The following is a 12,854-nucleotide window of genomic DNA, read 5'->3' on the forward strand; positions in this document are numbered from 1 at the left end:
ACTGCTGCTCTGTAAACTTCAATAACAATTTAATTTATACATGTTTGTATTTTTTACAAAATATAACAGTTGCAATAACATTGATGTTCTCTTCCTACCCCCTCCTCTTGCAGTGCACTCTACCATGGGCACATTTACATTCAATGTGAAGCTTTTGTACAAATTTTAGTGCTGGAAATAAATTCACTCTCAAATAATCTCTGGGAACGGGACAAAAGGGAAAAGGATGTTTTTTTTTTTTAGTGGGATTGGTAAAGACTTAAAGTTAATTATATTTACAAATTTACTACATGTCCTTAGCTCAGCTCATACTTGAGTTCTGCAGACATATATGAAATATAAGGTTTATGTCATTGTGATTGTGGACAGTCAAGTGAAGCCTAGACATTCTGTCATCCAGCAAGAACAGAAATGAATTTCAAAGTTCAAGCGTATAAATTTTGTTTTTAAATTGTGATTTCAGATATTTTTATTTTGATGCTATACAGACATTTATTTAGAGCATGTCTGCAAATAAATTCAATTATTAAGGACATATTTTCCCAGTCCTGAATAGCACACATAGAATGTATACTCTGCAGATAAATGTTTTAACAGCAACATTTTTAATCTTTTTAATTAGTAAATTTGTTTAGTTTTCAGTATAAATTTAGGAACAATTGAATAAGTTACAATGACTTGAAATTTTTTTCCCCTTGTTTAACTCTAAAAAAAATCTTTTTTTAAAATTTTATTTTAGTATTAGCACTAGTATTTTGTAATACTGACTGTCAACATCATGACATTATTTAGTGGAAATTATTTATATGCTCAACACCATCCTCAAGGAAGTCCGACGGGCTTGCCTTCCTTCTTTATAAACTAATGGGGAATGAATTTAAAACAAAAGAGGTCACTGAGATATGAATACAAGATAAAGTGGACTGAATTACTTAATTAAGTGTGGTGCAATTTTTAAATTGATAAATGCGTTGGGAGAAGCTTCGTTTTTATGCCTTAATGATTGAATGAATTTATTTAGATTTGTACATAGCCTTGTCCTCTGAAGTGCCTGATTGTTTGGAATTTTGATTATTTCTAAATTAAAAATTGGTGAAATAGTTAAACATGACTGATATGGAAACTATCTCAGTACAGGTTTTCTTTATATGTTTCAATATAATGAAACAATGAATTAATACAATCAGAACCAGAACTCAGATAAATAATACTAAATGCAATGTATATTTGAATAGTTTTTGTTAAATACCAAATAAATTAACATTTTTGTGGTTGGATCTTTTTTAATAAAGTCCACTGCAATTTAATTGAAAACGAATCATAAATATGAGAAGTTAACTCACACAATCTTATTGATTGAAATATTTGTTTTGTTATCTCCCTTTGATTATATGCATTTCCTTTTTTTAAAAAAATAGGCTAATTGATAAATTTATGCTTTTATAAACAATTTATGAGATTTTTATTATCAAGTCTTTCAATTTAAACCTTATTTTGATCGGAATAAAAAAAAAATCTTTATAATATTGCTTTTGTTTTCAATCGCTAATTTGTAAAACTGAAAAATAAAATGTGTACATTATTTAAAATGATTAGTACTGTATTTGTGGGAATTTAAAATAAATATATAGGCAATGACTTCGGTTCCGAAGATCAAGGATGAGTGCCGTGTTTCTCTGACTTGGCAAAATCTCGTTGCGACCTGCACATCTGATGCAGAGAGAGCTGTTGTCCTCCAGTGGTCAATGTTAAAGTTTTCTTTGCGTCTTCTGCAACTGTCTTCTACGAGAGCTTTTCTTTTGGGCTTCAAATGTATGCCCCGCGGCCTTTGTAAGACCTCTCCAACTGTCTCTGTCAGAGGCCATCTGCTGCCAGCTACTTTTCTCTATGCCAGTGAGGGCAAAATGGCGCCTGAGTTGATCTTTATAGTACTTACGGGGGGGTCACAGATGTCTGCCAGCCTCCTATAAGCTCACCAGTAAGATTGGGATAAGTGTCCGACCCCAGCGCAGTTGTCGAATGGTAAGTAGTGCTTCAATACTGTCCACACCAGCCTCCAGCAGAACATGGTTATTTGTAATGTAGCTCTGCCAGCGTATGCCCATTTTTGGAGCGAAGGCACTTTGATGGTAGCGTTTGAGGAGCCTTAGACTTGGATGCCTTCTATAGAATACTACTACATTAAATGTATTAATTATACGTTGAAAAAAATATATATTAAAAACAAACGCATCGCTGATTATTTTTTGAATGTATCATCTCATTTTCTTCTCTAGGTTTAGGCTATGACCTAACAATAATAATAATAATAAGGCTAGTCTCCAAGTCCGAAGATCAGTGAGGAATGCAGTATTTCCCGTGGATGCGCTGTGACCTACATATTTTGCTTATAAATTATTGTTAGGTCAAGTTTAAACATTGTGTCAAAAGATATCTCTGCAGTAGCCTACAACAAAATATTACAAATGTGCCGCGAGCAACAAGAAGTTTTGGTCTGCACTTAGGACGAAACTATCATCTGCTTTGGTATAGTAATAAATAGATCTAGACTAAATAGGCTGCCTACATTTTAAAAGAAACATATTCTCATATTCGATATATTTAAATTGAGACTTTCAAAATTGGATTAAAAGAAAGAACGCTATACCTGTCTGTCTATAACATCATAATTCAATCTACGTTTGATTATAAAAAAATATTTATACTAGCGGATTTTTTTTTATTTACAGATTTTAGATCTAAAGCGCTAGATCTAGGCTGTTGATAACATACTAGACATCATAATTCAATCTACGTTTGACTAAAAAAATATTTTTACACTAGCGGATTTACAGATTCTAAATCTAGATCTAGAATATATATGGAACTAAAGAATATCTTTATGCAAATTATAAGGTCAAGTTTGTTTAGTTATCGAACGATATCTTTATCAGAGGGTGCCTGCCTTTAAAGTATCTAAAAAAAAAAAAAGGTCAAATATATCCCTTTTGTTTCCCTTTTATCTGTGTGAACAACGCACTTAATTATAATATTAGCACCTGAGAACAGCAACCAAGTTTGCTAGTAGCTCGTGGCGTTAGGTTTTTGACAAGTCCAAACATGCCGCCTCGCCGGCTCTTTTCATTGGCTGGCTTGGCGCGAATGATGACATCATTCGGAAAGGTTAGACTCCCAGCGTAAACTACGGCAAAGAGTTTCGCCGTAGATCAGTCACTGTTTGGTATTATTACTATTGATTTTTGGACAATTAATTGTTGCTAGCAGGAATTATTGGGGTAAGTAAAGCTAATAATTCGACACATTTTGTGCATTGTTTTTATTTTTCGTATTTACTTAGTTGTAAGCCCGTTTAAAATTAATTAGACCTAGATCTAGATTAGAGCTACGAGTTGGCTAGGAAGCCACGCTGGTTTGTTGATAAACACAAGAGTCGTTCTCGTTACGTTGCTGTGCAGATTATTTTCACACACCCATTGAGGTTGAATTTTGATCTGATCTGGATTCTACATGACATTAGAAAGATGTATATAGATCGAGATCTATTATTAGCTAGTGTGATGTTATTTAGCTTTTTTAAAAGTTCTAAATTAGTTTGACTATTATCTAGATCTAGTTTATTTTTATTATCGCGCTTGCGTCATTTTCAAACATAGTGTGACCTAGTTACTCTAGACTTTTGATCAAATAGAGAGAGTAGAATCACTGACCCAGAAAAAGACTATTTCAAGACCTACATCTACATTACTGAAAGTGTCAAGATTAGCTCTAACTTCTTGTATTCAAACTCAAAGATGGTTTGTATTTTAATACAAAAAAAGATCTAGATCTACATAATCTAAAAATAATTTGATGGTTTTAGTTTATTTTTAATGAAAATTTTTGTCAACATATAATAGCCATAGGCCTACGTACGCTCTTATCTTATAAATTAAAGACGTTTCTTCAAAACTGATTGGCCTCGGCCTCTAGTTAGGTCTTAGTCTTATACGTATTCATGTTTTAGTCTAGTGACGCTAAGTGGTTTTCCTGGATGATTCAGGCAACCCATTCAGTACTCTAATGGCACTATCACTAGGGAAGAGAAGGAGTACTTGCATACCTTTTCTCTAGCATATGGAATAAGAAATGTGCCTTTATCTTTATGTCTTTCTGAATATTTTATTAGGCTTTGTTTCTGTATTTTAAAATTAAGTTTTTTTTTTATTTACTATTGAGTGTATTGCTACTTTACTTTTTGCTCTGAGGTGTGTCTAAATTTAATTATTTTACTAATGGTGTTAGTACCGTTTAAATGATGTATCTATTATCATGTAATAGACATAGACATAAATAAATATAGACTGGCCGAAGTAAGTAACTTCATGTAACTTGAAAACATGTATATCTATTGTATTCGGATTTCCGAATTATGAAAAATTGCATGATCTTCATTCTTAGAGATTAAACAAAACTACACTGCCTCCTTATTTACAATATATATAGGTGTGTGGCTGAAATAGATATGAATACTTAACTTTTATACTGCTCATAAATGCTGTATAATAAAGTAAACAAAATTGCAAGTCACAAATTTTCGTTTCATAAAACTCTTTAATCGGCCAGTCTATATTTATTTATGTCTATGGTAATAGATAAATGTAAATTTCCGTTTGTTTGAAATCTCACGGCTATATTGTGCATTATCTATTGCTTCTTTATATTGTCTTGAGTTTAGTGGTCTCAAACAGAGAATGTTTGTTCTAATGTTGGTCTAACAGAGGTTAAATACTATTTTAATTTTATGTTCTTGTTTGATGTGTAAAATGTCTTTTTAATAAGCCTTAATGTTTTGCTTGATTTAAAAACACACACATAATATAACGTCTTTCAATGCCCCGAATATGTGGTTGCATTAATTACTATATAGCCTATGTTTATATTTTAATTGAAAATAGCAGGTATATATATATATATATATATATATATATATATATATATATATATATATTATTATTAATCTAGGGAGACCTTCCTTCAATAAAACTTTAAAAAAATAATGTTGAACGCTTTAGTTCAGTGAAGTTGATTTAGTCTGTCTTGAGTTTCTACACATAAAAAAAACTTCGACGATTCTTTTGAGTAGATACACTTGACATTTCAAAACCATTCTTCTGCCACCTCGCGTCTGTGTGTATCGGCTCGCTCGTGCACGCACACACACACACACTCACAGACATTAGCAGACGAACTGAACTGGAAAAATGTAGGTCTGCAGACGTGACCAGCTGACACGATCCGTACGTTTTTTTGTTGTTTAAGTTTTTCCTTTGTGAAGTCTGGGTTGTTCGCTCATAACAGTAGACCTTTTCAAAACCTGTATTAAATAAAATGCGAAACAATAAAATGGCGTTACCTTACTCTGGCATATGAACTACTGTCTGTGACACAAATAGAACTAACACGCTAAAAACAAAAAATCAGACCTTAAAAAATATATAAAAAAAAACATTAATGAAACTATGATTTAACCCACTAATAGTGTGTCTTGCATGCCCTAACACTGGCTTTATCTACCAGTAGCTTGCATATCAAAAGGTGTAGTCGTTACCCAAATGAACCAGAAATTATAAAATACAAAAGCACAGCCTTATTGTATTTGCTAAGACTAAGATCTCTTCCACGAGCGCTATTAGCATATAAAACGGGTTGTAATGGTGAATGAAACGGGTTGTCCGAATCGACAGATAACAGCAATACGTTGGTAGAGTTTAAAGCCCAGTGGTATAGCGCTTGGCTTCCGAGCCGAGAGATTTCAGTCCCTGACATTAGTTGTAATGTTGTCAAGTTGTAATGTTGTCAAGTTGTAATGTTGTCAAGTTCCCCCTTTCAGACATTGGGATGTGGCGTAAAGGTCATCTCTGCGGCCCACGGTTAACGAGGGGTGCCATGTAGCCAGCGCAACGACCAACCTCCTTTACTTTTCCCCAACTAAGGTACCCATTAGAGCTTAGAAGAGGCGCCCTAAAGATCCCGAAATAAAAAAATCCCAGTCTTCACTAGGATTCGAACCCGCGGCGCCCGTTTGGGAAATCAAGCACTTTGTCACTCAGCCACCGCGCCTCCTTGACATTAGTTGGAGACAGTAAACTTCGGTTGGTCGTTTTGCTTGCCACGTGACATCCTCGTCAACCGTCGGTCAGAAGACCTTTATTATATCATCTGCCCAATAGACCGCCATGTTTGAAAGGGTTACTTAACTTCCATTATTTTAGATTTACACAGGAGGGGGGGGGGCATTCTTAGTAAATAACAGTTATCTGTTGTTTTTCTTCAAGTTATGTGTGCAATTTATAAGATTAAATGGATTTTAAAAGTAGATCTGATACACATTTAGATTAATACAAATGATGTAAGTCGTATCTACGACTGGCTCTTAACTCTTTCTCTCCTAACTAATTGACGATGCCAACATTGATTTCACCCCCATCAATCTAAATTGGTTTTAGATTTAGAAACGTTAATATGTGCTGTGTACAGAGAGCACGCATTCTCCTATAATTCAATACCAACTATAACATTTTCTGATAACAAACAAAAAAATTATTGAAGGTTAATCATAACGGGATGGTGAAATACATAATGGGCAAAATGAACAATACAATCGAAACGAGGAAAATATTTACGGAGAGAAAGAGTTAAAAAAAAAAAGCATATATAACTAGTTATCTTGTTTAAATATAAACTTGCTTGTTGAATGGAAAAAAAAAGTTTCTTTTTGTCTCTACAGGAATACGTTTCTGTCGTCAAGTCACTGAACATCTTGTCAAATGATTTTTGACGATGGCGGCTAGAAGCAGACTAAAGAACGATCACTCTGAGCGAACCATGGGCACGCCACAGGCTCACAGTCTCGGGCCTCCTTCTTCAGCATCATCTCGAGTGCCCATAGTGCAAGCGCCGCTCCTTCAGTCCCCGTGTCACAACCCCGGACATCAAGGCCACTTGGAAAGTCATTCACCCTCCCTGGCAGTGGGGCCTCAAACCAGAGACAGCGGGTACAACACGGACGTGTCTCCGGCCACCACCAGCTCCCCTGCTACCAACGCAAACACCCGGCAGCACTTTGTTTTTGACAATTTGTCTCACGTCACCGAAAGCTCCGCCCACTGTAGCTACCCTTCAGCTGCTGGGACCCCTGTCCCTTTTAGTTCCCCAAGATCCCCGCGCATTCACGTTCTATGTGACCCGAGAACAAGGAAGAAGGGCACGCCCCCTTTACGGCTTTCACCGGAGATTTTCAAAATCGCAGAGCAGAAATGTTCGCCGAAGCCCGTCTCGGAAACTTCCGAGACACACGTAGCCGTCTTTGACTTTGAGATTGACGATAACGTCCCGGAAAAGCATGATGACCTTGGACACTTGGAAGGTGCCGAAAGCGCTGACGACCTTGACCTTACTGAGCCACGTCTGCCAGGTGGTAACGCCATTGACGAAAACCTGTTGTACAATCCTGACGGCATTCTCCGAAACTGGGGCCAGAATCCAGAATACACGACTCGGGGCAGAGCCAGCAGCTTCTGCTCAAGGCCGAGGCGTCGCCACTGCTCAACAGGAGATAACAACTTTGCAGAGACCCAAGAGTGGTGCGATGAAGTGGCGGAAGTAGGGTCATTTTCTCAAAGAAGTTTCAGCTTCAGCGAAACCTTCTCCAACAATATACCTTACGGCTCTGTAGGCCATCCCGATAGCATTGACCTGGGCGTAATTGGACTCCAGAGGCGCTCACGATTATCCCAGTTATATTCCAGCCAAGGTTTTCAGTCAGGCTGTCATGACAACAGCGTCTCTAGAAGTGACAGCTGTGATTCTGAAAACGTGTTTAATTTTGACCTCGACGACGAGCAGGAAGACGCCCCGACGGACAAGGCCCCCCACAGGTCCAGCCAGGGGGTGCCGATCGTCCGAGAGAAGCCTCCTCACAGTCCGGCGTCTACTTCCAGGCTGCACAGGAGGCGTGTGGGTATAGCCTCTTCTCACCTCGTCACCTCTAGCGGGGTACGCCTTCCACACTCGGGGACCATCCTGGGCGTATCGGTAGCCACACAGACTCCGCACGCTGCCAGCGCTTTGATACAACAGTTGCTCAGCACGCCCGTCCCGCTACCCAATGAATCTATCGGTAAGTCAGCATTTGTGTTCGCTTATTTTTACTCTCTGTCTATCACTAACTGTGCCATGTTAATCCCGATCTAAACATTTGTAATTAACTCTTTCTCTCCGTTATTATTTCTCGACGTTTCGATGTTTCACTACCCCTGTTATGATAAGGCTTCAATAGCTATATTGTTTGATATTCAGAAAATGTATTTGGTATAGAATTAAAGTGAAATGCATGCTCTTTTTTATATAACAAAAAGTAAAGTTTAAAAAAAAAAAAACAAACATAAATTTAATTTAATGAGGTCAAAATCAACGATGGTATCGTCGATTAGGAAAGAAAGAGTTAATAAAAAAAGAATATACAAGCGAAAGAGCATGTTATAAATAGATGTAGCACAATGGCTGTCTGTCTTTTTATATCTACTACCAATGTACCCGTTTTTTTTTTTTTTTTTTTTAATTATTTTTAATTTGTATAGCAAGTGTACTTTTAATTGAGTCGTGTATTCTTAGTCACATGACTTTGAACAAAACACGGCTGACCTAGATTTGGAGTTACCTCCCTCCTGTACCCACCCGTCCGTACCCGTTTCCTAAACACGGGGAAAACTCTATTATTATAAATTTATTTATTTTCCTTTGAGAGTTCAGCAAAGTTGTTGATTTTTTTTTTTTTTTTTTTGGGGGGGGGGGGGAGAAAATGTTAAAAAAAATATTTGTATGACTTCAATGTTTTCGCAATGTTAAAAATGTCAAATGTCTAAATCTACTAGACTTTATAAAATACTAGTGATAGGTCTTTTAGATCTTGACATAGAAGACGGTGCACAAAATGGTCCTGAACATTTAATTTATTAAACTCTTTCTTCTTGAATAGAGCCTACATGCGGAAATACCCGAAGAGGTATAGTCTGTTCTAGTTAAGTATTTTCTATTCCTGTAGCCAAATAATATTTTAAAAATAAATACTTTGAAATATTATAACGGCCAAGCTAGAGTTTTTCCAGTCATTCTTTCCCCAATCATATGCATCAACTATCAAATTTCTAGGGAAATCGTTAAAAGCCGCTTTCGAGAAACGTGTCCGCCTATGAGTTTTCAGGATTGGCGCCGACTCCGAATGTGTGAATAGAATAGAGGTATTGTAATAAAATGTCCTATCCGATAGGACTCATCCTCTGCGATTTCACAGTTAACAAAACTTTCCAGGGTACAGAAAGCACATCAGACTTTTGTATTAGTTACAAAACGGTGTGTGTGTGTGCCCCTTTCTCTCCCCCACCCCCCTTCCCACTCTTTAGAAGGTCAAGGTGGTTTTAGAAATTGTGTTTTAGTGACTTTCGATTGAGGCAGAAGTACATAGATACCAGGCCCAGAAGCGAAATCGAGGCTGAATCGAAATTGCCAAGAAGGAAGGACTACGTGTTACAGCCATGGTTTTTATCCAAGGTTTTTAAAAAGTAGGATTTAAGCCTCTAAAACCGTCACTTCAAACGAAATTTGATGTGGACTGCTGTCAGTTTGTGTTGAATGACACACGAGATGCATGGCTCTAGGTGTGTGGTGCATTGCATTCCAATTACAATAATATAATGTTATGATGTGAGTTGTGTTATTGTGGAAGATGGTTTACTATTTGAGTTCTCATCTTCCAACAAAGACCAAGTTTTACTTTTTAGCAGCTTCAATGCTTAGTACAACAACAAGCACATGTCTGCAAGCTCTTAGTCTCCAAACTCTAACTTACTCTGACAAAATCAAGGCTTTAAATACATTTTTTGATCTACCAATACAATAGCCTATTGACCTGTTTAATTAACGAAATGGATTGGTACATAACATATACTCTTCAGCAAACAGAAATGTACAATGATAACTGACAATATACATAAGTCTTGTAGGCATCCACGCTTGCGCTATTGTGTTTCCACAGTCCCCAGATGTAATAAGTGATCTTATTTAAAAACATAGATGTTTCAGACTTCCAATTGAGTGTCGCTTATTTGGTTAATATAGAGAAGTGTCGCTTTGTTGGTTAATATAGAGAAGTGTCGCTTTGTTGGTTAATATAGAGGAGTGTCGCTTTGTTGGTTAATATAGAGAAGTGTCGCTTTGTTGGTTAATATAGAGAAGTGTCGCTTTGTTGGTTAATATAGAGAAGTGTCGCTTTGTTGGTTAATATAGAGAAGTGTCGCTTGTTGGTTAATATAGAGAAGTGTCGCTTATTTGGTTACTATAGAAGCAAACTAAGTTTCGTATAGGTTTACATTTAGTGAATTATAATGTAAACCGTGGTATATAGAACTTAGATAATGTAGAGCATCGAATCGCATCTTTACTTTAACCATGGAACGAAAAAAAAAACAAACAACAACAATTATCTGGGACAATTACTGTGATTGCTCTAAAATACTGTGACCCAGAGAGTATGTGTTTCCTAACCACGCTACTCTGAAGTGCTGTCTGCTTAGGACAATTTTTTTTTTATTCCCAGTTACACCACGTTACGAGGCCAGCACGGTTGTTAGCTTAGATCAGTCGACCGTGACCTGGGAGTCGTCGTTGTCATCCGAATCGATACGCTCCTGTACAGCTGCTTGCGTCCGGTGCATCAAAACTCGGGCTTTCCGTGCGCCTCACGGCTGTGTCCAACTCGGTACAGACACAGCTAGCTCAGGATGAGCTTAAAAAGTGTGTTTGAAGTCTTGTTAGCAACTTTGTAGGAGTCTCACTGTTAGGTTCTGGTACAAAACCAGGATGGTCTCCAAAATTACTTGATTGGTTAAAGTGCAGCTGTTTTTGTAATTTGTTTTTTAATACATTCTGTCTGATATAAGTGTATCATACTGTTGTGATATATCATGATAACTATGTATTGTATTATACTGTCATTGATATCTAGATTGTCCCAACAGTTTTATGTGATTGGAAATCGTATTATTTGTAGTCTGGGGTCAAATGAATACATTTACATGTAGCTTGATGAAGTTCCGTGGTGCTATCAGACCTAAAAGTTTTATGAGCCACGCTTTAAAGAAAGGGACATTACATTTTAATTCTTCTTCTTCCTCGTTCTCATTGTTATGTTGTTTTTAAATTTTATTCCCCTTTCTTTTTAAAATGCAAAATAAAAAAAGACAAAAAAATAAATTAAAAAAAAAGTGTTCCAGTGGTCTACATCATAGTAATACATAGACCTATCGAAAATCTAGTCTACTCGCCACAGGTACATTCACTGCTTTTCCGGTAGGTGATGACTCTTGTCCAGGTTAAAGTGTGGTCTAACAAACAAACACTTGGGACTTTCCCTCAACTTTCTGTGCTTAGCCTAGCCTTAGCAGACGATTGTCAAAGACTGATGTCTTGTTCGGGATGCACCCACAACGAACATGAGCTAGCGAGACTCAGTTTCAATGTTTAACAAAAGTTAAATGTGCGATTCCTGTTTTAACTCCCCCCCCCCTCCCCCTTTTTTTTTTCTTTCATCTACCCAATCTAAATATAGGTATGTTCTTTTTTTTTTATTCGGGGGGGGGGGGGCGTCGTCGTTCGGTTTACCTACCAACATGCCCCCCTTCCCTCCCAACTCTCACCATACACAGACACATAATAAACTCTTTGGCGCGGCCGCCGATGACCTGGATTCTAAATATAGTGCACAGTCAGTGTGTCAACAAAGTTATCGTCTTAAAATAAGCTTCTGTTGATGTTGTCATTCTCTGCCCCCCTTTCCGCGGGAGTCCCTCTCTCCACACACACACATCATTGATGACATGAGCCCAATATTTAGCACAGCGGAAAACACACAGTCACACACACACGCACACACTGAGATAATGAAAATAGTAATTAGAGCAATGTTTGAAAAAAGCATCGCATTTAGTGGTTACCTAAAACCAATCACACGTATCGACAGTCACTGCGGTGTTCACGTGCTGTTTGTTTATAAACATTTCAGTGTTTTTTGTGATCTTTCGGTAATTAGTTTCTTCATTTTGGATTAGCATACTAATAACCGAGGTTAAACTGTTTGACGCTATTCATAGATATGCTTCGAGTTTTTTGACCAAGTCTTCAGTTGTTGTTAAAGTACACTAATACCATCTCGTTCTTATCAATAATCTATCAGAGCGTTTAGTTTTATAGAGACACTCTTGGGTTGGGAATATATTAGATATGTTTCACACTGAACGTCGACATCTTCGAATAGTTTAAAATAATTGACCTACAAAACAATAGGGATTAGTTCTGGTGAGGAGAGAATGAGTTCTGGTTCCTTACAATATTCAAGAGTGATAACTGTAAAAACAATTTCAGATTGGGAAAATGAAAATGAAGTTTATTTTTCTTGCTGTGTTTATTCAGTGATTGTGGATTGGTTCTGATAGTTATTAGACTAAATATTAAATGAAAGATTTTATCGCGACTAACGAGCAATGGGAGATAAGTGTGTACCATCCCAGGCGATCGATGTACCAGGAAAGGCAACTCCAAAGGTCGTTCGTCGACACCATCAAAGTAATGTATTATAGTCCATGTTTTTACAAAGCTTTTTACTAAGCTTATTTCAACTCACTCTGTCTGTCTGGTAATGTATTATAGTCTATGTTTTTACAAAGCTTTTTACTAAGCTTATTTCAACTCACTCTGTCTGTCTGTCTGTCTCGTAAAAAGTTTTGTACACGCTATTTCTCCGACACCCGATTTTGAATCAA

At 36.9% G+C, this 12,854-nt stretch overlaps 1 protein-coding gene across 3 annotated transcripts in view; it reads left to right on the plus strand.

Moving 5' to 3' along the window:
* Positions 1 to 3,137: 3,137 nt before the first annotated feature.
* The window catches only part of LOC106054239 (uncharacterized), a 41,578-nt gene continuing 31,861 nt past the window's right edge, over positions 3,138 to 12,854 (plus strand). For 2 of the 3 annotated variants that reach the window (XR_008776895.1, XM_056023076.1), the window contains exons 1-2: positions 3,138 to 3,275; positions 6,767 to 8,158. Coding sequence is in view for 2 of the 3 variants with exons in the window: in XM_056023076.1 (XP_055879051.1) it covers positions 6,820 to 8,158 (1,339 nt within the window). In the remaining variant the exon portion in view is untranslated. Of the gene's footprint in view, positions 3,276 to 3,357; positions 3,795 to 6,766; positions 8,159 to 12,854 lie in introns of those variants that run through there. The other variant, XM_056023077.1, reaches the window with a different exon arrangement.

This window comes from Biomphalaria glabrata, chromosome 3 (assembly GCF_947242115.1).
Source record: "Biomphalaria glabrata chromosome 3, xgBioGlab47.1, whole genome shotgun sequence".
NCBI classification, from domain to species: domain Eukaryota; kingdom Metazoa; phylum Mollusca; class Gastropoda; family Planorbidae; genus Biomphalaria; species Biomphalaria glabrata.